This window comes from Columba livia, chromosome 19 (assembly GCF_036013475.1).
Source record: "Columba livia isolate bColLiv1 breed racing homer chromosome 19, bColLiv1.pat.W.v2, whole genome shotgun sequence".
NCBI classification, from domain to species: domain Eukaryota; kingdom Metazoa; phylum Chordata; class Aves; order Columbiformes; family Columbidae; genus Columba; species Columba livia.
Genome location: NC_088620.1, coordinates 7,672,914 through 7,699,000, shown reverse-complemented (window position 1 = coordinate 7,699,000; position 26,087 = coordinate 7,672,914). Strand labels below are relative to the sequence as shown.

At 51.2% G+C, this 26,087-nt stretch overlaps 2 protein-coding genes across 12 annotated transcripts in view; one reads left to right on the top strand and one right to left on the bottom strand.

Annotated features, from left to right (window-relative positions):
- ASTN2 (astrotactin 2) overlaps positions 1–26,087 on the bottom strand; it is a 314,079-nt gene that overhangs the window by 81,349 nt on the left and 206,643 nt on the right. For all 3 annotated transcript variants that reach the window (XM_065035950.1, XM_065035949.1, XM_065035951.1), the window contains 2 exons: positions 10,991–11,256; positions 238–371 (listed from right to left, as the gene is read on the bottom strand). In XM_065035950.1, the coding sequence (XP_064892022.1) occupies positions 238–371; positions 10,991–11,256 (400 nt within the window). The remainder of the gene's footprint in view (positions 1–237; positions 372–10,990; positions 11,257–26,087) is intronic.
- TRIM32 (tripartite motif containing 32) lies at positions 17,722–25,671 on the top strand. Of its 9 annotated transcripts, XR_010467215.1 has the most exons (4): positions 17,756–17,819; positions 19,440–19,705; positions 20,758–23,408; positions 24,572–25,671. XR_010467215.1 is itself a non-coding variant. In XM_065035953.1 (3 exons), exon 3 carries the CDS (start codon positions 20,825–20,827, stop codon positions 22,766–22,768), a length of 1,944 nt encoding a protein of 647 aa, XP_064892025.1. In that variant the 5' UTR covers positions 17,756–17,819; positions 19,440–19,705; positions 20,758–20,824; the 3' UTR covers positions 22,769–25,671. The 9 variants fall into 9 exon arrangements, 6 of the variants coding, with proteins under 6 accessions (XP_064892026.1, XP_064892025.1, XP_064892027.1 ...); XR_010467216.1 differs by lacking the exon at positions 19,440–19,705 and having other exon boundaries at positions 17,722–17,819; XM_065035953.1 differs by having other exon boundaries at positions 20,758–25,671.

The following is a 26,087-nucleotide window of genomic DNA, read 5'->3' as shown; positions in this document are numbered from 1 at the left end:
TAAAATCCCATTCTACAAGCCCTGCTAATCAGGTGATGAAAATCTATAAGGAAACCTTCCAGGGCCACAGCCAGAGCCAGGATATCCTAAAGGCATCAGTCACACAGTGAGGAGCGCTGGACCACAGCCCCAGGGCTGGAAGGCGAGAGGAAGGAGATGGCCATGGGCTGAGCCTGCAGGGAAGGGGCTGGTGCTGTGGGGCTGTGACTTGTGGGAGGGGGTCACATCGATACGTACACAGGCGGAGGGAGAGGGCTGCAGTTCGGAAGTCCGTTCTCATCGAAGGCGTTGAGGTCGCACCTGCACCAATCTTCGATCACATCGCCTTTCCCCGAGCACCAGTATGAGCTCATCAGGGCTCCCTTGAAAGCCTGACACGAGAACAAAAGGCGTGAACACGTGTGCTAAAGACTCGGTGAAATCTGGCCAGCAGTTCAGCCTCGCGGTGCTGAGTGTCAGGGGTGCACGTGCACAGAGCAGCTGGGTCAGAAAATAGGGGGGGGTTCTCCCCAGCTTTGCCACAGCCTCTCCGCACAGCCCTGGGCAAAGTCCCTTCACCTCCCTGTGCTTTAGCACATCCCCATATAGGGGATGCTGGTTCATTCCTGAGTGCTGTTTTTGGTGTGTGGACAGGGAGTGTTGGCACATACAGAGGTGATCCCCTGTGATGGAGGACTGAGCTGCCTGAAGAAACTCAAATTTAAGACCGTTTGTGACACTGGACATTGTACACAGGGTACCTCCTGTGCACAGTGAAAATCTTCTACATCTTCCTTCTGTCCTTAATAAGAACAAAGTAATTCCTACATCCCCAACAGCACAGACCACTCCCAGCCTTCTCGCAGGTTTGTTATTTACATGAGCTGCCCTCCTGCCAAAAAAACTGCTGTTTTATTCAGTTGCACAAGGAATATTCACAAGCACAACAGCAGTATCTGGAAGAAAGAAAGAAAATCCTGCAAAATACTTGCAGGGTGTTTCCCAGCTGGGCATTCTCCCCTCAGCCTCATCAGGATCTCTCCTGACTGCTCCTACTAATAACAACGGATCCCCAGAATAAGAGCTGACCATCTGCTGGGGTCTCAGGCTGAAACCCTTGGAGTGAATTCCCAAAGCCAGGCCTAACTCCACAGTGTCCTCCTGCATTCATCTTGTGGTTGGTGCCGGTCCCCACGCTGCATGACAGGGCGTCCCTCGCTCCATTCCCTCCTGTAGTTCTGACTTCACAGCGATCTCCCCTGCTACCCTTGCCTGCCGTGCCTAATTAAACCTCCAGCTTGGAAGAAAACACCTCTCTGTGCACACACACACCGTCCCTGTTCAACCCGACCCTGTGGAGCCGCAACGCCCTGCTAGAATAATCATAACACCAAAACTTCAGCCACTCAAACCTCTTTGTAATACTTTTGACCTTTCAAAAGGCACTTTTCAGTGCCGAAACACCTTCACGGGTCCTCATCCACGCCGAGCAGCCTTGCTGCCAGCCCCTGTGCAACCCAGCTCCCAGTAACACCAGTCCGCCCATTCCGAGCCGCCTGCGGATGCCTGGCCCCGACGATATCGCCTGGTTACGCCTTCAAGATAAAAACCTGCCCTTTGAGGAGGACAGGGATGGCTCCAGTGGCTGCGGCATTTAGCAGAAAACTCTAGGAAAAGCGCCATCCCAGGGAGGTTTCTGAAAAGAGGAGGTATAAATAGCGCCTGACGTCAGGGCTGCCATTGTCCCGGGTTCTGTCGCTCTCCCCAAACACCTTTAACGAGGCGCCTCAAGGCTCTCACATCTGAAACATTTTCTGCTTCCAGGCATTTACAAGATGGGGCTTTTCCAGAAGGAAACAAAAAAAAGGAAAAAAAAAAAAGGAAGGGAAAAACATGTGAAAGAGAGAAAATGTGACGTTATTTTGTTTTATTCTTTAGAATGTAATTGAAGTGCTGGGCTGGAAAGGGCATCGCAAAGTAATCGGAGAGCAGGGAAGGCAGAGGAGTTTATCTGACACATAGATAAATGGGTGCAGACGCTTCTGTGGAGAGTGGTGGGTCTGCGCAGGACAGGAACAGAAAGCAATGCAGGTAGATGGATGGGGGAGCAGGTGCTCTCCCTAGGAAGCAGGATAAATATCTATTTTGTGGGTACACATGTGTGCAGATGTGCACTGTGGGCAAAGACAGATGGTGGTCCCTGGAAGAGCTGCACCATCACACCAACAGCACCGCTCCTCTGTCACCCTGTCCCCAAGCCCACCGCTCTGCATCCCCCCTCCCTGCGCCTTCCCAACCCCAGGAAAAACTCCCACCCAACCCCTGCATTCCGTTTAGCCAAATCCAATAGTCAGTTCCTTCCTTCTATTTTATTTTTTCTGATGGTAAGTGAAAAGTTGGATGAGCAATCCCCTCTGCTTTGCCTGCCCGGCCTCGCGCACATTTTAATTAGATCCTGCAGGTACCCAGACGTCATCTGCCTTGTGTCAACCTCCACGCAAATGAGGTTAGCTAATCGATGCGTCCTCCAATTGTCCTCATTAAGGCGAACACACCTACGCGCGCTAACCAGGTTACCCCAGCCCGGCTCTCCCCAGTGCCAGCTGCTGCCTCCGGCCCGTTTCCAGCATCCGGTGTCATCGGCGACGGGCTGGGGTGACAGGGGAGCCAGGACTCACCTCCCCTCACCTTCCAGCAGGATTCCTAGCCAGGGCTTCCTAGGATTTTCCCGTCAGTGCCAGGAATTGTATATCAAAGGGTGGGGAAGCGGCAAATGCGAACTGGTGAGGGGGAAACAGGTAAGATTGTGCAAAAGGAAGGGATGAAGCTCCACACATGGAGATGTTCACCATCACTTTAGGAGGCTCTACACCCTCTGTGGGGACACCAACCCACTCCCTGGGGACACACACTTGCTCCACAGAAACTCCAGGACAAACAGAGGGTCTGTTGCGAAAGGACAAGGGGTGACAGCTTTAAACTAAAGGAGAAGAGATTCAGGCTGGACATGAGGAAGAAATTTTTGCCCCGGAGGGTGGTGAGAGCCTGGCCCAGGTTGGCCAGAGAGGTGGTGGATGAACCATCCCTGAAGACATCCCAGGCCAGGCTGGACGGGGCTCTGAGCAACCTGAGCTGGTGAAGATGTCCCTGCTCATGGCAGGGTTGGCACTGGGGGAGCTGGGAAGGTTCCTTCAGCCCAAACTATTCTATGATTCTATGGTGTCAGTGAGTTTTGAGCACTCTGTGGTCCTCCCCATCCTGAAGCTGGGTGTAGCTTTGCTGTAGTTCACACGCAGCCCACCCGCCCTTCACTCACTTCCCCCTGCCAGGTCCAGGCACTGGCTGCACTGGCAGAAGCTGCTCTTGGTTCCTGGCTGGAATCTCCTTGCCCTGCAAAAGTGACAGCTTTAACCAGCCCAGCCCCAAAGGCACCTGCAGGCACGTGCTCCTCCATGGGTGGTAACCACCTGAAAAGCTCTCCTTCCCTTTCTCCTTCTGACAGCATAACCCAGGAGGGACGGGACTGCTCACACAAACCCAGAGAAACAGCAGCTGCCACCTAAACCAGGAACCCAACAGCACAGGGAGACCAAGAGCAATGGACAAAGGATGCAGTGAAGATGCTTGAGACGCATCCCATGGGCAGCTGCAGCCTTCAGGAAAGCTGCAGATGGGAACACACATGGACAACCCTGGTCTGCGGTGGCTGAGAACAACCTTCCAGCCTTGGTGTGGGCACCTCCACATCTCCTGTCCTTCCCTGATGCCATCCTTGGAAACGTTCAGCAAATGCTCTCCTCCCTGCCAGGAGACAGCAGGTACAACAAGACGATCATCTCCAAAACCTCTCCATCAGATGCATCACCATGGTGGTCACATCAAGCTACCAAGCTGGGACAACCCAAGAGGCTCTGGAAGGGTGAAGGCCTTCCCAGGCGCAACCCTGCCAGCTGGGGATGGCAGAGCGGTCCCCAACGCACCGTCCTGCACTTGCCAACCACTCCCCGGCATCTGAAAGCCCCTCTGTGCCCTAAGGCAATTTAATCTTTCATTTAAAAGTATCCAAATTGTATTGTTTCCCTGTGAGTCAGCCCATTTAGTTTATGTCCTTCAGTGCCAGAGGGGAAATTTATGAGATGAGAAACTGGCTCGAAACGTTTATTTTCTAGATGACGAGTCATGCCATTAGATATATAGCATTATGAATCATAGGAACAGCATCTAATTTGCTCTTAAAGGTATAATAGGTCTGACTCCCCACACCCATGCACACACATATATTGGATTGATAGTTCCCCCATAGGATGACTAGTTCATTTGTTTTGACACAAGCAAGACTTACAGGACCATAAAGTCCCATCTTACCATAAGTTAAGCCTATTCATAAAAAAAATATTAGGGAAACGAATGATCAGCTAAGGACATTTATCCGACACTCGATTGCATATGGATCTTTCTCCTGTTGTTATTTGTGCTCGGGGGAGGCCATTTGGCCCCGTTTTATAGCTTAGACACTCTGCAACAAAATATAGAAGAACATTCCCTTTGTCCTCTGTTAGACCTGGCTGGTAGAGGGAAAGCATTAAGTTATTCCTGACCGTGGGTTTTCTGTTGACATCCCTGGAGAGGAAAATTATAGGACATGGAGGAACCTTTCAGATCAGCATTTGCAAGACCCATCACCCACCACAGGGGCTGGTGTTTCCAGATGGGGTACTGAAAAGGCCATGTGTTGGGTGCTTATCTGTGAACATCTGGTCTTCTCCATGGCTGACAGGGATGTGAAAATCTGGCTCAATTGGATTTTTGAGTCTAGGTTTCTCTGTGGTTGGTGTGCACACCTCAGTTTCTGGAAAAATTAAAAAGGAAATACAGGGAAATGAAAAAATAACCACAAACGAGCAAGCAGGCTGGACACAGATATGCTAGAAATATCAAAGATCACCTAAAAGCTGGAAAATTAGTACATTTTGGGTTCTACAATAGTTTCCCTGGTCTTTGTTTGCTTGTTTTTCTTCTTCTAGATGTAGAAAAGGGAAGAAGAGTGGTAGCAGGCTGGGTCGTGCCAGCGGACCGGCTCAGCCCCACGTCCATGGACATGGCAGCCAATGGAGACATTCTGTCCCTTCCAGTTTGCTGGATGGAGATGGTTCCTGCCCAGCACCACCATCCCTCCCGGGCAGCCCTGTTCTGCTCACCAGCAAACACAGTCACCCCATATAGTGCCCAACACAACCAGAACTGCTGGATGCTGCCGTGCTCCAGGCAGTCCAGAAACAGCAATTACTGGCTGTTCATCAAGGGAATGAATATGGGATGTATGCTCAAGCAGGGATTTCACAGCGTGAACAGGATAACAGGGTGGCGGGAGGACGAGCTTTCCATGCCCTTACAGTGAGGCTCAGTGCTGTTCACAGGAGATAAACGCTGCTCCTTAGTCTAGACATCTCTGGGAGGAGGAAAAACTAAGGATTTCCCAGGCCAGAGACTCTTTCCAGGATCATGCAGTTCGCGTCTGAAAGTCTGCTCCAGGTTCACAGCGAAGGAGGATGAAGGTTCCCGGTGCTGCTGGCAGGTGATCTCATCCTGGGCTGCTCACACCCCCCTGCCCCTGCCGCCCGTCCCCGGGGAGCAGCATCACCAGCACTTCATCCTGAAAAGGATCAGCAGCCACTTGCCGGAAAGGTCAGGGTGCTGGAAGGGACCCAGGGTGGGCAGCATCCCGGTTTTTGTTATTTATGTGATCTGAGGGAGCAGCAGAGGACACTGGAAAACCTGGCAGCAGGGAAAGAAAAAGCCTTCGCGCTGCAGTTGAGAGCCCCATCCTGGGGAACCGGCTCCTTTTTCACACCTCAGCTACAAAGCTCCCCATTATAGCACGATCGGGGCGGCTACAATGTGACTATTCTTCCCCTGGTAACGCGAGTCGGATGTGGGCTGGAGCTGTGGCAGGATGCTCCGGTGTGCAAGGTGGTGGACAAGGGCCAATTAGCAGATATTAAAGCAAAACGAAGTATTAAAATAAATAAACAAATCAGAAACAAAACACCAAAACAAAACAAAACTCACTCCAGACCAAACCAAAAAACTCACCTCAACAATACAAACGCTGTCCCCGTTCGCCCTGGCTCCCTTTCAGCTTTGGCACTGGGAAAAGAAATCCCTGGCACTGGCTCTCTGTGCCTTCAGGGGCTGCTTTGGGGAAGCTGTATACAGCTCTGCCACTGGGTGCTATATGAGGACCAAAGTGAGCCTGTGGCCTTGGGGACACCTTTCCCCCTGTCCCCACATCATCCCGCAAAGCTTCACCCTCCTCCTGCCAGGCCTGGGTGGCAGAGGACACCAGGATGACCAGTCTTGAGGTCTGGGGCAATGGGAAGGGCTCAGGTATCTGCCCTCCTGGATGGGATCCAGCAGAATGGCCGAATTCTTCCCTGAGAAATGAGTCCCAGAGTGATTTCTCCAGCCTCTGCTTCAATGTCTCTGTCCCTCCTCCTCCAGGCTTGAGGCTCAAGCCCAGGACACATCTCCCCCAGGCACATCTCTGGTCTCTGCTTAGGGAGGTTTTGCTTCTCTGCAGGCTGAACCGGGATGGCTGCATGGACAATGTTCACCCAGCGTAGTCAAGGACTCCTCTCTTAGACACGGTCAGGATTCCAAAGCCAGCAGCAGAGCACAGACGGTGCCCAACAAGGCAATCAAGAACACGGGGTCTTGGGACACCAGGATCCTGGGTTTCTCCAGTGAGCTCTTTTCCATCTGCTGTGCCCTTTAAGGGCAGTGTCAATGCCAAAGGATATTGCAGCACCAGCAATACCCTTGGATGCTCCAGCCACAAGTGTGCACAAACCAGGATGGGTTCCCCACCACCCTGACAAACAGGAGATGATGGAGATATGACAGATGTTTTTCACCCCAGTGTGGGCCCTTTAGACCATCCATCCTGGTAATTCAGGGTCAGGATAAATTCAAAGAAGGGTTCCCAGTACACAGCCAGGGATCAGCTCCATCACACCGTATCTTACAAACAGCAAGTGCAAGACAACACTGACCCTGAGACCTAACCAAGAGCCACCAACAGACGGCATCAAAACCAGTGACACTTTGCACTGCTGCTGAACTACAGAAAGCGAGCAGCTGGACCCCGGAGGAAAAGCAACACCAGTTTGTGCAGCTCCCTCTGAAAATGCCACCACCACTCCGCCATCACCTGTGCAAGCCAGGGAGGAAGGACACCAGCCCCATCATCATCAGCTGGGAAGCTCCTTGCCCACCCCAGCAATGCCAAAGTCCCCAGCCAGGCTGCAGCTACCAGTGACCGTGCAAGTTCTCTGAGCAGCGCTGTTAAACCACAAGGGGAAACAGAAACACTTCCCAGCAGGGGTTCAATCCATCAAGTTCTACATCAAACCTAAATTCCAAGTCTTTGCTTCAAAGCAAGAAGAAAAGAGCAGTTCCCATTGACATGGAAATAAAGAGTTTTCCAACTTATTTCACGTGGGCAAAGCAATATACTTACACCTAATCTTCCTCTTGGAAACGGCCAGTTTTAGCTGAAATCAAACATGCATACATAGAAAAAATCACAAATCAGCCCAAGGCAGACACCCAGCAAGGAAACTTAAACCCCAGCACTTAGAATCTGGCAAGATCATCAGCAACTGAGAACATGGTCTTGTACTGTGCTGTAGCTGTAAATTTTAAGAAGTGCATAACTCACTGCACTGAGGCAGATAAAAAGACAAACCTGCTAAAAAAGCCCTGCACATACTGAAGTGGGCAAAACGGTATTACCTGAGTCCTGCCGCATCTCTGCTGCTAGGCTGATGTGGGGAAAACCTTCAGCAAGCTTTATATATGTTAGTATCCACCTTATTAATGACTTTGCTTTCTATCTGTGTATGTGTGTAATTAGCTATACGGACATATACAAAGAACTTAATTGTTTATGATTATTATTTTTTAATACTATGGGGGAACTAGGATGTGCTTGCAGTTCCCATAAGGTCAGTGTTTGCTGTATTATTATCCACATGAACGGGGAAAAGCAGGCAAGGGAGCACTGAGCTGTGGATGCTGAGCTGGGAGGTGCAGGACTTGGCTCAGCCCAAGGCATTTGCAAATCTTGTTTATGCCACAGGCAAACACCACTCTGCTGGTGCCTGGGAAGCCCCCAGGCCTCCTATTTGATTCTGAAAAAGGACATTTCATCATCCAGACTTCACATGAGACACTCCTGACAGCACCTGCCCTTTGGGAGCCCGTCCTGGTGTGCAGAGCGAGGAAGCGGTTTAAGCCTTCTGTCACGCTCGCAAGGGACCAGGGAGCATCACTGCGTTCTGGTGACAGGGTGATGCCATGGGGTGGTGGCAGCTTACCATTGCCCCCAGACACTTTTCCTGGTCACCCTCCCTCCCCACTCATGGGGGAGGGTGAAGGGAAGGCCATGCCCCTGTCCCCACCGGCACCCCTTGTCCCCAAGCTCGTGATGCTGCAAGAGGTGCAGGGAGCTGCTGAGGGACCTGGGGGGTTCAGCTGGAGAACAGGAGCTGAGGGGAGACCTTTCTGACCTCTGAACTGCCTGAAAGGAGCTTGGAGCATGGAGAGGGTTGGTCTCTTCTCCCAAGTAATAAGCAACAGGACGAGAGGAAACGGCCTCAAGTTGTGCCAGGCAAGGTTCAGATTGGATATTAGGAACAATTTCTTCTCTTCCCTCACCTGCCACCTCTAACCTTGGCACTGCTGGCCGAGAGCACCCTGGGGTTCAGGGGAAGCAGACACCAGCACCCTTGCATAGCCAGGCTCTCCGGGGTGCCCCTCCGCCTCCGGGTGAGCAGGTGGAGGCAGGAGGAGGAGGGATGCATCAAATGCAGCCCTCTGGAAGATGACTGGGGCTTCTCTTGCTTGGTTGCTTTTGTTTGTTTGCATGTTTGTTTGCTGTTTTTCCCAGCACCCCGGCAGAAAGCACAATGCGGGCTGAGCTCCAGCTGCAGCTGGTGGGGCCAGGGGGAGGAGGCTGCTGGTGAAACATGGGCTCCAGCTCCCCGGGAAAAGGAGGTGTCTCAAAGTGAGCCCAGCAGCATCAGCAGGGCTGGGGGGACAGGTGAGGAGGAGGAGGGGACCTTGCAGCCCAGGCCAGAGAGGCAGGGTGGCACTGCCACCTGGGCACAGGGCTGGGAAGGGAGCTGGTGGTGAGCAGGGTCCATGGAGATCTCCTAGATCCTGCTGGGCTTTGCTTGCTCTCAGTTACCCCTTCCCCGCTGGCAAACCTACCTCTTGTACTCAAAAAAGAACTGTCTTCTTGCGGGTCACTGCTAGGGAGCATGTCTGTCTTGCCTGAAAGAACCAGCTTTTCCACTGCTCTCCCTGTTCCCGTAATGCCAAATCCCAGCACTGCCTTGGACATGCTGATAACAGCAAGTCAATCTCTACGCAAGAATTGCCCAGCGGGAAGAGCAGGTTTGGGTGGCGAAAGGATGCAGGACTAGAAAACAGTGGGGGAACGGGAGTATGGGGAAAAGAGCAGGAAAGAGAAAGGAACCGAGGTGTGGAAGTCAGGCATGGCTGTATGGAAGAACCAGGAGGGCTGATAGACAGTAAAGCAAGAACAAGATCAAGGGGTAAATAGGAGGGCCAGTCCTCATCAGGGACTTGGGGGCCAGAAGAAACACTGGGGGTCTTTTGCCCATGGATCTGGGAAGGGGATGAAGCATCATTCCTGGTGGTCCCACCTCCGTGTGCTGGGACTGCTGCCCGACCTGCAGCCCTCTGCGTCCCACCCACCGCTGCTGCGCGCTGCCTCACTCCAGGCATCTTAATCAAGTGCAGGCTCAGGGCTAATAAGTGACTTTAAGCAGGTCTGTCATTTTTGGACTTGGGATTGGGGTTAGAGGGCTGCGGAAGGGGGGTGGGGGGCAGCAGCAAACCGAGAAAGTGGGAAATAAATCTCCATGGGATTAACACTGAAGTTCTTGCAGGAGGCAGAGGAGCCCAGCCCCAGGGAAGGGTGAACACCAGCTTGGCTGCTCCCTCCTGGAGTAACAGTGACCTCCTGTGGCTGTGGGACTGTCCCGAGGGGCCAGTTTTTCCCTCTGCACCAGCACTTTGCAAAGCCACGCTGGAGCCTCACGGGGCTTTGGCCACTCCTGGCAGAGCTAAGAGCACGACCTCAGAGCCAGGAGAGAATGACTGACCTGACATCTGGCTTTTAAGACAGGACTCATCCTGCACACCAGTGTCTGCTGTGGGTGGACATCAGGAATGACTGCAGCACCGGCTGCTTACAGCATTGCAGCCAGGGCCATAGAATCATGGAATAGCTTGGGTGATCTTCCCAGCTCCCCCAGTGCCACCCCTGCCATGAGCAGGGACATCTTCACCAGCTCAGGTTGCTCAGAGCCCCGTCCAGCCTGGCCTGGGATGTTTCCAGGGATGGTTCATCCACCACCTGTCTGGCCAACCTGGGCCAGGCTCTCACCACCCTCAGCATAAAAAAATTTCTTCCTCATGTCCACCCTCAATCTCCCTCCTTTAGTTTAAAACCACCACACCTTGTCCTGTTGCTACAGGCCCTGCTCTGTCCCCATCTTTCTTATCGGCCCCTTTTAAGTCTGTAAAGGCCGCACTAAGGTCTCCCTGGAGCTTCTCTTCTCCAGCTGAACACCCCAACTCTCAGCCTGTCCTCCCAGCAGAGCTGTTCCAGCCCCTGTTCATTCCTGTGGCTCCTCTGGCCCCTCTCCAGCAGGTCCATGTGTGTCCTGTGCTGGGGACCCAGAGCTGGACCAGCACTGCAGAGTGGGACAGAGGGGCAGGATCCCCTCCTTCCACCTGCTGGCCACGCTGCTGGAGATGCAGCCCAAGATACGGTTGACCTTGGGGCTACAAGCTCATTGACACTGTCCTCAAACATGCTCACAAAAACACTGCCCAACATTTATGCAGAGACGAAAGTAGGCAGACTTGAGAGGTGACTAAGGCAAAACCACGGTGGTGGAGCTGGTCCATCACGCACCTCTCTGGTGTCGTTGTCCTGGATCAGCGCGTACAGGGGCACCACTCGGTTGATCTCCAGCAGAACCGGTGTAGGGCTGAGCTGTTCCTTGCCTGGGCGCCGGCACAAATGGCAGGTGGATGGGCAGCGCCCCTTCTCCTCGCAGTGAATCTCCACACCTGAGATGAGGTGGTCATCAGACAACATCTGTGCTGTCAGCAGGCCTGAGAGATAGGTGATGAAGGGCATGGATTTCAACTCCTTCTTGTTGCCGAGCTCAGTTGTTTCTGGTTTACGAAGAGGAAAGAAAACAAACAACATTAAATAAGTCTCAGCACAGTCATCTCAATCCCAGACTTGGCTGTAGCCAGGATAAACTCATCTGCTAAAGGTGAAGGCCAGGTGGGAGCAGGACACCAGAAAGATCAAAGAGAAAAGGAGAAAAATGGGACTTGCCGGTTACTGCTTAGGAGAGGGTAGAAAGTGTGAGCATTTCCAGCTTCCTTTTTTGTAACTTGCGTATTCACTTTCTGCCCTTCAAAATGAAACAAAACCACCCAAGTGTGTCTTCTCTGCCAAAAAGAAACCTCTGCAAAGGGACCGAGTCAAAGAGCTGAGCTCCCACACCCCCGCCCCAACACCAGCCCTCTCCAGTCCCTACGATCCTTATCTCTCTCTTTTGGGTGACAGAATGGCCAGGGCACTGAGACAGACCCAAAGAAGCTGGCAAAGATGCTACGATGTGGGATGAAACCCCTTGGCAGAGGGGTAAGCAGGTACCAGAACAATCTTCACCCCACAGGGAGATGTTTCCAAAAGCAATCACTCTGCTTTCAGGAAATATTCAGGTCTTTAAAACCCATTGGGAACTTTCTGGTGGTCTTAACCACAAAGAGATAAACCCAGAGAGGCTTATTTTGTTCTGCCTTGGTCTAAGGAGGAAAGCAAAATAGCACACAGCTCATCAGAGGGAGATGGGCTTCACTGCCAAATCGCCAGCACTTGTACAGATGAACACACCGGAGCCACCAGCATTGGAGAGCAATTGCTGGTAGTGTTTGTGCAATGAGCATTGGGGACATAAGTATAGTCCTGGCAAAATAATCAGCCTGTTTCTGTTCTTGAAACCCATCTGAGAGTGCCAGCTGCACACATCGCTCGTGAGCCAGCTCCTCCAGAGCCAGGGAGAGCAGTGAGGAGGACAGTCCTTATCTGCTTGCTCAGGAGGTGGAAAGCACCAGCTCCAGGTGCCTTCAGGACTGAATTCATCCCTAGAAAGCTGGTGATCTCCTTAATGGAGACTGTGCTTCTCTCTCTGTATTCCCACCTATATCATCCACGACTTGCAGCGTCTCATCGGAGGCGTTACTCTGATCTGGGAGGTGTTTTCCCCCAAAACACACTCCTTTGTTCCCAGAGCTGCCATTGCAACTGTAGCCAAGGGAAAATCACAAAATCATTCCAGTTGGAAGAGACCCTCAAGATCATTGAGTCCAACCATAACCTAACTGTAGCACTAACTCATGTTCCTAAGAACCTCATCTATGCGCCTTTTAAACACCTCCAGGGATGGTGACTCCACCACTTCCCTGAGCAACATCCCTTCATCTCCCTCTCTCCCATCTCTGGGCTCAGTTTTGGTTATTTGCTCAGCCACCTGCACACACAGAGGGGGGTCAGGGACAAGCCCACTCTCCCCAGCAGTGAACTGGAGAAAGCTGCACGTTCCTGGAGCCTTGCTCTGGCTTTTATTGCCCCGTCGCTGCACAGCGATCATCAGTGCTCAGGCCCAGCTGACTGGCTGCTTCTTGAACGAAAAAAAGGGCAGCCCAACCCTGTTCCTGACAAAGTCAAAGAAAGATTTTGCCATTGGATTGGAAAGAATCAGAACCAGATCCTGCAACGCACCACTGCAATGCCATCTCCAGCTTCAGTGAAGCCAACGGGAATGCTCCCGTTGTCTTCACCGCAACCTGGGTCCAGTCCAGAGTAAGTAAATCCAGCTTCAGCATTCAGATCCACATTGCATGAGCCCCATGCACAGCTGGATAACCTCCTAGGGCACTCGATTGTTACTGTGAAGCCTCTGCTTTGCAAGTGACTGCTGTTGGGGCGCTGCAGAGGCCCCGTGCTGGCAGGAAGATGAGGCTGGGCTGCAGCAGCGAGGAAGGAGGGGTCGATTCCTTATCAGCCCTTGCATCCACACAGGCTTTTGCTAATGCTGCTGGCGACTCAGCTGAATCCTGGCAACATCTGTTTGGAAGCATGGGGCCGCGGATGTGGTTAGATGCATCACGGCAACTTGTGGGAGTTATTAGTTAGTTTGTTTGTCAGAAATATGTATTTAAAAAAAAAATAAAATAAAACAAAACAACACAACAAAACAAATGAAAGAACAGCCTTCCGCTAAGCGTCAAGTCTTGCGTAAGAAAGGGAGGATGAGCAGCACGGGGCGTACAGAGGTAGCGCTCGCCTGTCGGGTGCCTGGCTCTGTCTCTGTGCTCCACCAGGATTTAATAACCTCAGAGCACGAGGTGACGGCACGCGGGGTCCCTGCTCGGGATGCAGTGGTTGCAGATGTGGGGAAATGCTTCCAGCACTCCCAGCAGCACCTCCTAGTGCCTGGACAAGCGGGAAGCACGATAACACCACTACTATAACAACAGCAAAATCATAATACCTAATTCTTTTGTATTGGTGTGCTGTTTTGTCTTGAGAGCTCCCAGGAGATGAGGGTTTTGCTAGTGGTTCAGCATTCTATGCAGCACCTCTTCCAAAAGATCCCAAGTCATTCCAAAACTGGGAATCACTCCACTTACCACAAGAATGCAGCCACAGCAGAGATACGATGTGGTAGCTCTTCAACAGCAGAAAAGCTTGGAACAAGGAGAGGAGCTGAAGCCGTACAGGGAATGTCAGGAACAGACCCAGGTAGGGATTCCTCCAGGCTCAGCTGGTTAATCGTGCCGACACCAACCGGCTGCTCAGCTGGGCCTGATTTAGGAGCTGGGGTTTGCATTTCAGGCAAGGAAGGTGTAAATGTGGTCCATCGCCCCTTTACATCACCCTCCAGCTGGACAGACCTAACGCCACCTTGGGCAGGGCAAGGGGATTTACAGCCACACACACCCACTGGCACAGGCTGCCCATCTATCAGCTGGTGGAATAATACCCTGGTTGTTGGCAAATCCATCGAAAGGGAGTTGGAAAGAAAATCGATAGATGTGTTTGCCTGGGAATTTCTCTTGCAGTGAGATACTGTCAGTGCAGTAACCAAGAGGTCTGTGAAGAACTTGCATGGATTTAATACCCCGTCCCCAGGGCTCACATGGAGGCTGAGGCAAGGGAGGGCTCACTGAGGAACTGCTGCTAGCTTTTGGGAAATGCAGACATCCTGTGGCACGGCATCCCACCCGGGAAGCTTGGATAAAAGCATGACCCCTGAAGGGTTTTTTCCAACCAAAATGATTCTCTGATTCTATGGGGCTCTGTCACGACATGGGGCTCTGCCACAGCATGGGGCTCTGCCATGGCGTGGGGCTCTGCCATAGCGTGGGGCTCTGTCGCGACACCGGGCTCTGTCACTGCGTGTCTGCGGGGCAGCTGTGGCCACCTCGGTCCGTGGGGCCCTGCTGCCCTCTCGTGGCACCGCGGGACGATGGCTCCCGGGCTGGGGATCCCGCCACTGCTCACTCTGTCACTGTCACCCCACAGCCCCTCTGCAGGGGCTCTCATCATTCGGAGAGTCCCACGCCTCGGAAAGGGGAGTCTGCCCACCCAAACGTGTAACATTCGAGAGTATCACCAGGACAGAATCTCCTGCACGTGATGCTTTGTGACCCCTTTCCTCCCCCCATCATGTCTGGAGACCCCCACGCTGCCAGCTGCCTGCCTGCTATGCCCCCCTGCTGCAAACCCCTCCTCTCCCTGACGATGCTCTGACCACTGCTCCCAGCCAATTAACCTCACTCAATTAAACACAGAACCCTGTGGACAACAAGAGCCCTGATGCCCAATTGCAGGAGGGGCTGGAGAGTCACAGTGCGGTGCTTTGTGGCTCAGCAGCGGGAAGGAGCCCTGCCTGCACCCTGCCTGCACCATGCCTGCCGCAGGAGCCCCTCTGCCTGTGGCTGTTCCCCGAGGAACAGGCAGGGAAAGCACAGAGCAGACCAGCTCTTCTGCCCACATGTCAGCCAGGCAGGCTCTGCCATAACCTCAGCTTCAGATAAGATATTTACAGACTTGCAAGCCTGCGGTATTAAGACAAAAAGCCAGGAGAGCTTTTAGAGACCACCGATAAACCTCTATAAAAGGGGATGGTGCAAGCATCGCCGTTGAGCTCGTTTTATTAAAGGAACGAGCTCTGCAGAGCTTTGCACGGTGTTCGCTGCCTGCGTCAGCTCTCTCAGGAAGAGCCGCTGCAGCCCTTCATGATGGTGTGAGACAGGCAGAGAGGTCAGTAATGAAAGCAGGAGGGACAAGAAGTGAAGAGGCAGGAGGGAAATGACTGATTCTCTGATTAACGACTCTGGTCATTAGTTCTGTGGGGCTCTAACAGAGCTGCCATCCTTTGCCACCTCCCAGGCACGAGCAAAGGAGTCGAACAATCTGGCAACACACGCTCCCCTCTGATGGAGGGCAAACCACAAAACTGCTTGATTCCTCAAAAACTGCTGATTTCCTGCCTGCACCACAGCAGCTGCACCCATCGCCGACCACCGACACCAGAACCAGGGCCACTGCGGGCAAGGAATTAATATCAACCAGGTCATGCCCTGAGACAGTCCCTGCACAAGCAGCTGCAGCTGCCTGTCTGCTCGCTGAGGGTGTTTATGCACATCCCAATCAACTGATTACATTTGCTATTCTTTACCTAAAAATAGCCCTTTTGGTTTAGGGAGTCCACAGGGCTGCTCCAATGTAATTTATGAAACTGTGCTGCTTTTGGCTGGGATGGAGTTAATATTTTTCACAGTAGCTGCTTTGGGGCTGTGTTTTGGGTTTGTGCTGGAAACAGAGCTGATAATTTCGGGATGTTTTTGTGATTGCTGAGCAGTGCTTGCACAGAGTCAAGGCCTTTCCTGCTCCTCGCACCAACCCACCAGTGAGTGGGCTGGGGGTGCACAAGGAGCTGGGAGGGGACACAGCGGGGACAGCTGAGCCCAACTGACCCAAGGGACATTCATGGAATCATAGAATCATTCCAGTGGGAAGAGACCCTCAGGATCATCGAGTCCAACCATAACCTAACCTAACTCTAGCACTAAACCATGTCCCTAAGAACCTCGTCTAAACACCTTTTAAAGGCTTCCAGAGACGGTGACTCCACCACTGCCCTGGGCAGCCTGTTCCAATGCCTGACAGCCCTTTCTGGGAGGAATTTTTTCCTAATATCCAATCTAAACCTCCCCTGGCGCAACTTGAGGCTGTTTCCTCTCGTCCTATCACTTGCTACCTGGGAGAAGAGACCAACCCCCTCCATGCCCCAACCTCCTTCCAGGCAGTTGCAGAAAGCGAGGTCTCCCCTCAGCCTCCTGTTCTCTAGGCTGAACCCTCCAGGTCCCTCAACCACTCCTCATTCCACACCACATGAAGCTGTGCTCAGCAATAAAAGCTGAAGGAAGACGCAGGAAGAGGAAGATGTTTGGAGTGACGGCATCTGGTGTGATGGAGCCCAGCTGAACACCTGCCTGCCATGGGAAGCAGGGCATGAATCCCTTGTTTTGCTTTGTTTGCACGCGTGGCTTTTACTTTACCTATTAAACTGTCTTCATCTTAACCAATTAGTTTTATCACTTTTACCCTTCCAATTCTCTCCCCCATCCCACTGAGAAGAGTGAGTGAGCAGTTGCAGGGGCTGAGTTACTGACTGGGCTTAAACCATTATAGAAATGGATCCAGAAAGACAAATTTTTCAATAGACCACACAAAACTGACCCACGGGCAGGACCGGGCAGGGGGACGGGCAGCGGCTGCTCCCGCTGCAGCACCGGCTGAGCAGAGAAAAGGCGCTGGCCAATGTGAAATTGAACAGAATAAAACCAGAAAACATAAAGAAAGCATGTTTCTATTTCTTATTTTTTTTCATTTAACTCTTCCAAACAGGAACAGCCCCAGTGTGGAGGGGGGAGCCTGGCAACCCCGGAGCTCCCCATGCAGGCAGCTCCCTGCTCTTGGGACCAGCCTGCGGGCCCTGTGCCCGCCTCTCCCGATCCACACCTGGAATATTGTGTCCAGTTGTGGCCCCTCAGTTCCAGCAGGACAGGGAACTGCTGCAGAGAGTCCAGCGCAGCCACCAAGATGCTGAAGGGAGTGGAGCATCTCCTGTGTGAGGAAAGGCTGAGGGAGCTGGGGCTCTGGAGCTGGACAAGAGGACACTGAGGGGTGACCTCATTAATGTTTGCAGGTATATAAAAAGTGAGCGCCACAAGGATAGAGTCAGGCTCTTCTTGGTGATAACCAATGGTAAGACAAGGAGCAATGGGTATAAACTGGAACACAGGAGGTTCCATTTAATTATGAGAAGAAACTTCTTCTCAGTGAGGGTGGCAGAGCCTGGCCCAGGCTGCCCAGGGAGGTTGTGGAGTCTCCTTCTGTGCAGACATTCCAACCCGCCTGGACACCTTCCTGTGTAACCTCATCTGGGTGTTCCTGCTCCATGGGGGGTTGGACTGGATGAGCTTTCCAGGTCCCTTCCAGTTCCTGACACTGCGATCCCGTGAGATCCTCCCGCTGCCGGGCTCCTCCCGGGACTCCATTTCCCAGCAGGCTCCGCGCGCCCGGCGCACACGTCACGGCGGCGGCGCGGGGCATGCCGGGGAGCGGCGCGCGGCCCGGGAGCGGCGGACAGGTAGGAGAACCGCGGGCCCCGCGGCGGCGGCGACGCCCCCTGCAGGCGGGGCGGGGGCGGCGGCGGGCGGGATCCCCCTCAGAGCTCCGGGACCGGGCATGGGGAGGCGGCCGGGCCGAGCAGCCCCATCCGGGCAGCCCCACCCGGACCCCCGTCGGGCCGCGCCTCTGTGTGACGGGCGATGAGAGACCCTCGGCCCTGCCGAGCCCCCTCAGGCCGCGGCCTTGCCCAGGCACCTGCTCGGGGGGAAGGCGGGACGGGGCTCGTCCTGCCGTCAAACCGGCGGTTTGTTCCGAACCGAGCGCCCTGTCAGCCCGTGCAACCGTTAAAGCTGCATTGGAACAGGCTGCCCAGGGCAGTGGTGGAGTCACCATCCCTGGAGGGGTTGGACGGAGCAGAGATGAAGTTCTCAGGGACACGGGGCAGTGTCAGGGGTGGGTGAATGGTTGGACTTGGTGATCTTGAGGGGCTTTTCCAACCAAAACGCTTCTATGATTCTGTGTGTCACCCTCCTGGGAGCCTGGGCTCTGTTAACGGTATCAAACCGCCCCGGGGAGTGGGAGACGCCTCAAACATCTGTTTTGAGCAAAAAAAAACCCAAATTCCCACATTGTCCTGCCCGGGCTGGAGCTGTCAAGGCAATATTGTCACAAACGCCATGGGAAGAGGTCACAACGTGGATTGTGCAGCTTTAACCTGTTATTTAAACTCCTTAATGGCACAAGCAATGAATTACCAGTTAAACTAGTTGTCTCGCCACGCATCCTAACTAAAAACTACAGAGTGGGAAGAGAAGCCACAGCAGGACCTTTTTTCAATATAAGGAAACTGAACTCAAGTAATTTACGGAGTTTTGCAGCTTGACCTACAGCTGAGGCTCCGACACCCCATTCTGCACCAGAGGAGCTGCCCCACAGGCACCGACATGCCAGAACAACTCGCTGTTAAGGAAACTTCCACGACGGTGCAGCCGAGTGCGAGATTAAGATAAAAGTGCAGCAGTAAAAATAATTTCACGTTACTCAGGCACATGCTGGTATTCCAATAAAAGGGGGTTACGTAGGAAAACAACGCCATACAAATCATCTTTCTAAAAAACGAACCTAACAAAACTAAACAAAATCCCCTCTGCTGTTGTTCTTTAATGAAAATACTTGTTTTAAAAGTAGCTTTTTATGTAACTCTCAGTATCTGGTGTCTGTGCTGCTCCTTTGGCCTTTCCTAAGCAAGTCTTTTGACACTGTTCTAAGGAAAATAAGAATAATGGATCTGGTATCCTGCGTTTCATTTTTACAAATCATTTTAAAATACGGGTTTTTCATGCCTCAGAGGAAGGTTTCTGATCTGCATGGCAGTGCCCAGGCTTCTGCTCCCCCAGCTGAGCTCTGTGCTAAGAACAAAAGGGACACGTGTTCAGTGCCAGCGGCAGGAGTGCCCCTGCTCCCCGGTTGCCACCATCGAGCCACGGATCAGATCCCAGCTTGGTACTTGGAGATGCTGCTACGCGACTCAATCCCTTCCTGAAACGTGGGGTTTAAAGGACTGTGAACTGAAGCTGATAAATGAAAATGATTTTTTTTTCTTCTCTGTATGAACATAAAGAACTTTTCTTCATTGCAGTTGTCTTCTTCCACTTGAGCAAATGCTAAACTGAAATACAGTGAACCTTTCTGCCTGAAACGCTCCCGAGGATGAAGCAGCAAACGCAGCGGGGAAGCGAGAGCGCTGCATGCATGCAGCCATTATTCAGAAGAAGCTGTCTGCTCACATCCCTCCGCGACTGTCTCTTCATTTTAAAGACTAACGACTTCCTTCTCCTCCTCTCCCCCTTGAAGAAATGTTTTCTTCCCCATTTCTTTTAACGGCTAAGCAACGCAATAGCAAAGGTATTGAAACCCAGTCTACTGAATAATAACTTAATGATGTGAAGCCTGTGCTGTTCCTTTTGAATGGATGGCTGCTTTAGCAAGAGAGCTGCTGGGATCTGCTCCCTGCTGCGAGGGATGGCAGGATGGAGAAACCTGGATTGAAGCTGAACGGCAACCAGAGTGGTATAAAACTGAACCAGAATACAAGAATGAGGTCAACGCTGCAAGCTTGTGAAATAAGGAGAGATTATATGCAATGAAGCTAAGTTCAAGAACTAATAGTGAACACTTGTAGTAGATATTAACAAATGTTTGGAGTTGTCTGCTAACTCCATTATTGCTAAGACCTGCTAGAACACTGCTGCGTTGAGCTGGGTTTAATTTGCATGCTGAAGCATGATGCAGCATGGCAGAGGTTAATGAATACACTGGCGTAAAAATCTTCGCTGTGTGTTTTCAGTATGTACAGTCATTCCCAGAGCGAGGGAAAGCTGAGAAATCATTCCTTCTAGTTGCACTTTCTGGCAAATGGATGAAACCTTGAAAATTTATTTTGGCTACCTAGAAAAGCAGAGTAAAACAACCACATTTATTTTGTTCGTATCTGATGTCACATCTGAATGCAGGTCTCCAGAGGTGATATATTAATGTCCTAAAGCGCTGCACCATCTGGTTCCTCTTTTGATGTGCTACATTTTGAATGCTTGGTTTAATCTCCCTGGGTTTCAGTAAATTATGTAAACTCGGAGGCTTGGCAGCAGGAGATGGGCACCATGAGGAGATGATTCAGTCATCAATATCTATTGGGCTTCCTTATTGCTGCCATTACACTTCTTTCAGTTCTACTTATATATTTTGCAAGTGAATAATTCATCGCACTAGAAGCGGCAAGTTAGTTTTGGAATTTGCCCACTCTAAGATTAGCTATGACTAATCTTTCCTTCCCAAATGTGGAAAAGCTAACTGGGCTTCTTTTTCCCAAGGCTGGGTGATAAATCAGAAATAAATTGCATGTATATGTAACTGCTGGTGATGACATAAATCACATTTCTTCTTATCTTTCTGGACAGAATCAGAGCACCTTGGAATAGATGCAAGTACAAGACGCTGCACCAGCTAAAGCTGCCCTGGAAAGCCATGGCTGCCGCCCCTCATCTCAACTCGGACGCGCTCCGAGAGGTCCTGGAGTGCCCCATCTGCATGGAGTCCTTCACCGAGGAGCACCTGAGACCCAAACTCTTACACTGCGGGCACACCATCTGCAAACAGTGCTTGGAGAAACTCCTGGCAAACAGCATTAACGGGATACGCTGCCCCTTCTGCAGCAAAATCACACGAACGACGAGCTTAGCTCAGCTGACTGACAACCTTACTGTGCTGAAGATCATAGACACCACCGGACTGGGGGAAGTGGTGGGTCTGCTCATGTGCAAGGTCTGTGGGAGAAGGTTGCCAAGACACTTTTGCAAGAGCTGTAGCTTGGTTTTGTGTGAACCATGCAAGGAGACATCACACATGCCCCAAGGGCATAGAGTCATTGCTATCAAAGAGGCTGCTGAAGAGCGAAGGAGGGAATTTGGGACAAGGCTTGCCAGACTTCGGGAGCTCATGGGTGATCTGCAGAAAAGAAAAGCATCTTTGGAGGGTGTTTCGAGAGACCTACAATCTAGATATAAAGCAGTTCTGCAAGATTACAGCAAAGAAGAGCACAAGATCCAGGAAGAACTGGCAAGGTCACGCAAGTTCTTCACCACCTCTTTGTCTGATGTGGAGAAGGTAAATAATCAAGTAATGGAGGAGCAAGCTTATCTGCTGAACTTAGCAGAAGTGCAGATAATGTCTCGCTGTGACTATTTCCTTGCCAAAATAAAGCAGGGAGATATAGCTCTCTTGGAGGAGGCAGCAGATGAGGAAGAACCAGAACTGACCAACAGTCTCCCAAGGGAGCTGACTCTTCAAGAGGTTGAACTCCTCAAGGTGAGCCACGTGGGACCGCTGCAGATTGGGCAGGTGGTAAAGAAACCCCGGACTGTTAACGTGGAGGAATCACTTGTGGAAACCGCAGCATCCTCATCAGCATCATTTCGGGAGCCCGACTTGGTGCAAGAAGAGCCCAGCTGCACACCCAGCTCCTCACCAGCCAAGCCAAGGATGCCCGAAGCAGCCACAAGCATCCAGCAGTGCCACTTCATCAAGAAGATGGGCTCCAAGGGCAGCCTGCCAGGGATGTTTAACCTCCCCGTCAGCCTGCACGTCACCCTGCAAGGAGAGGTGCTCGTGGCGGACCGAGGCAATTTCCGAATCCAGGTTTTTACCCGCAAGGGTTTTCTGAAGGAGATCCGCCGGAGCCCTAGTGGAATCGATAGCTTTGTACTGAGTTTCCTCGGGGCAGACTTGCCCAATTTGACTCCCCTTTCTGTCACCATGAACTGCCACGGCCTGATAGGTGTGACGGACAGCTACGATAACTCCGTCAAGGTCTACACCATGGATGGCCATTGCGTGGCCTGCCACCGGAGCCAGCTCAGCAAGCCCTGGGGCATCACAGCTCTGCCTTCGGGCCAGTTCGTAGTGACTGATGTGGAAGGGGGGAAACTCTGGTGTTTCACGGTGGACCGTGGCATGGGGGTAGTAAAGTACAGTTGCTTATGTAGCGCTGTGCGCCCAAAGTTTGTCACCTGCGATGCTGAAGGGACCATTTACTTTACTCAAGGGCTGGGGCTCAACCTGGAGAACCGGCAGTACGAACACCACCTGGAAGGAGGATTTTCAATTGGCTCTGTTGGCCCCGATGGGCAGCTGGGACGCCAGATCAGCCACTTCTTCTCCGAGAATGAGGATTTCAGGTGCATTGCTGGGATGTGTGTCGATGCCAGGGGAGACCTCATTGTTGCTGACAGCAGCCGGAAAGAAATCCTGCATTTTCCTAAAGGAGGCGGCTATAACATCCTAATCCGGGAAGGACTTGTCTGTCCCGTTGGTATCGCCATTACTCCCAAAGGGCAGCTGCTGGTGCTGGACTGCTGGGATCACTGCATTAAGATCTACAGTTACCATCTGAGAAGATATTCTACCCCTTAAAGGCACGTTTCTAAGCAAACCCTCTTTTGGCAGCAGAGATTCTTCCAGCCTCGATGCAATCTGATGGGAACCGGTGTCAAGCAAGAATTCAGGAAGATTGTGCCATAACTGAAGGGGATTTAGCATAGAGGCCATCATGTTTTGTGTTTAGAAACAAAATAGCTTACATGGTTGTGGTCTGCTTTATCTTCTTTTCTATATAAAAACAGTACAATAAAAAAGAACAAGCACAAGGGAAAGGATCCATCCTTCTGGAATGTTGGTTCCTTGCTCAATGACTCCATAAACTTCTCACCTCCTTTTGCCACATCTCTAACACTTCCAGCTTCAACCACTGTATCTTTGTGCCATAAACACTGACTGACTGCTCTAAATCGCCTTCCCTTAGAGGACCAGAGAGGCAAAATCCTCTTCTCGCTGTGGTACTTGCAAGGAACTGGGTAGCAGTTGTCTGGGCAACTACTAGAGAAAGCAATTTCTGATTGCAGCACTGCGTAAACCGAAATAGCCCTCTCAGACTGCGGGGAGACGGAGCTTTACTTTCAAACTGATGAGGGAGGGTTTTCTCTCTCTGCTTTTCTGGTATTCAGGAGATCGCCCCTTGTCGTGCCATTTGTGAACCGTGTCTGTTCGATGTGAAGTGAGTCCTGTGCAATCATGGGAGACGGAGCTGAGCCAGAAAAGTGCCCTCTGATGGCAACAGGGTTTTTATGACTACTAAGAGTTGTTCTAGGTAGAAAGGGGTAAAAAGGGAGGGGGCTGGAGTTAAAAAAAACCAGGAAACCTACGGTTGATATTCGCTGTTGTTTTGTTATTAAATGTATCCTGGAAACTGTCTTTGGAAGGTATGTCTGGTATCTAAAGCTTCATGTGGGAGGAGGAAAGGGCTGAGGGAATAAGACTGGGAAATTATAGTAAATGAGATTAAATGCAACATATTGTCTGTTCACCTGCACTTCACTGTTCTGAATTCCAGGCCATTACATTTAGCGAGAGTTTCCACCCGTCTGCACTTTGGATATTCAGGCAACTCACAGCTGAGATGGGGGGAAAGCCATTTCGCCTTTATTTTTTTAATACTTGGAAACACATCCATTGGTGCGTTGCCTTTTTTCCCTTGCACAGCAAAACACTACATTCCTCAGATTATTTTTTTACAGCACCAGCAGGCACCAGAGTTCATGTTCATCGCGGCTTTGGGCCAAACGAAGCACAAAACTGCAGCTGTGTGAACCGAGGCCCCCACAGTGCTACTCTCCTGGCTGATAAATGTGTACCTCAGTGTGGTGCTGCTCGCCTAGAATCGTTTATTGAAGGAAAGATGCATTTAAATAGGGCACAGTGGTAGCATGTTAATCTGCCACAGATAATAGTTAGACCGCAGTGCGTTTATTTGTTGCTATCAACAACGTAGTTGCAAATTTGGGGGCACAACAGACAATATAAAAACTGATTTTATAGCGGCTGCCGTGCGACAGCAAATTGTTTGCTCCTTGTGCTACAACATGTATGCAACAGGTGATTTTGGTTTTTAAGCTCCCCCATTGAAACGGCAAAGTAAAAGAGGCTTCGGAGCCACTGCTGCTCCAGCCGGTTGATCGGGAATTATGGGGTTTGCATAAGCGCTGGGAGCAGATTTTGCTGGGATTTTGTGGGGTTTTTCTTTGTTTGCTTTAGTGTTTTTGTTTGGGTTTTTTCTGTTTGTTTGGTTTAGAGGGGTTTTGTTTCTTTTTTTTTTTGTTTGTTTGGGTTTGGTTTGGTTTGTTAGTTGTGTTTATTTGTCTGTTTTCTCTCCTTGTTCAGCTCAGACAAAGCACTGAAGAGCACACAAACACCCAGCCGATGGAGGCGCCCCCTCTCTGGGGCAACTTGTTATTTCTCTCACTAAAATTGCCTGGAAAAAGCCTGGGGAGAAGGAGCAGGAGCTGAGACACCGACATGGTGATGGTCCAAGGAACTGCCCCCCTTCCCTCCTCTGCTGCTCCCTGGCTTTGCCGAGGCTGCCAAATTGCACAGAATTATTTACATTCTTTGCTGCTCTTATTTGGGTGGGAGATGGCAGTCGCCTGAGGTATGTAAGAGTAATTTGGGGAGCTGATCTCATCCTGCATGTATGTTTTTGGGAGATGATGACTATTACTGGGCCCTTCTGCAGTTAATTACATTGTAACTCAAGGCGTTTTTTCCAGTATTGCAGTAATGGCAGTTCCTCTCCTACTGATCTCTTTTAAACACTTCTCCTCTTTCTAAGAACTGCTTCAAGCAGGAAGCTACCGTGGACCTGAATAATTGAAGCAATATTATCTATGATAATATGTACCTCTGTCATTTTCTGTTCCAATGGATTTTTTTTGTTTTTGGCAATAAACATCACACTGTTAGCAATAACATTTCCTGGAGTGCTTGAAGGGACAGAAAAGCTGGTCTGGTAAACTGAGCAGTTGGTTACCCAGCCTGTTCCTGGTCACACAGTTCAAACAAAGCGTCCATCATGTTTCTCACTCAGAGATCCAAGGAAAACAACATTATGCTGTGATGCACGGGTGGGCCAGGACACTGCAATCTGCGCCTGGGGGTGTGTGTGTCGCCTGCAGCTCTTCTAGTCTGGGTTTTTAGGTAGAAAATGGAAAAAAAAAGCCTGCTGTCCCTCACCCAGGGCTTGCAGGTCCCCTGACAGAACCTGACAGCGACTACAAAATGATTTTGCAGAGCTGTATTTCTTGCCGTGGTGCCCCCACGCAATGTTGTGATCGTCTGCCAAGCGAGATGAAATGGGGTAATTAAGGATTGTGATGAAATAGTTTGGCTGCTGCTCTCTACCTGGAAGAAGAGCTTGTCTGGTTATACCTATGTGTTCGGGTTTTAAAGATTGTGTAATAAAGGAAAAATTGATCCAATTAAAAGCGAATTGCAAACAGCTCATTTTCTTATTAAAAACACTTCATCTCCTCCCTTTGGTGGTAGATTGTTTTCTACACCCAATGGGGATTAGACTTGGGAACATGATGGCTACGAGACCCCTTTTATGCCGTCAGGCTGCGGAGGATAAATCTGATTTCCTTGGCAGGTCTCCTGTAACTTTACCTGACACTTCCCTACCCACCTCATAAACAAATACTAGAGTTTCATGCCTTAATTCATGCTGATACTCCCACAAGGGCAATATCTTACTTTTCACCTGATGTTTTAAAGGTCTGGTCCAAATTCCCTGGCACCGAGTGCTCGGTAACAGATCCGAGATGCTGGTTTGTCAAACATACACCATCCCTGCAGAACAACTGCCGTCCCAGTTCTGTTAGACTTACCCTGATGCTTTATA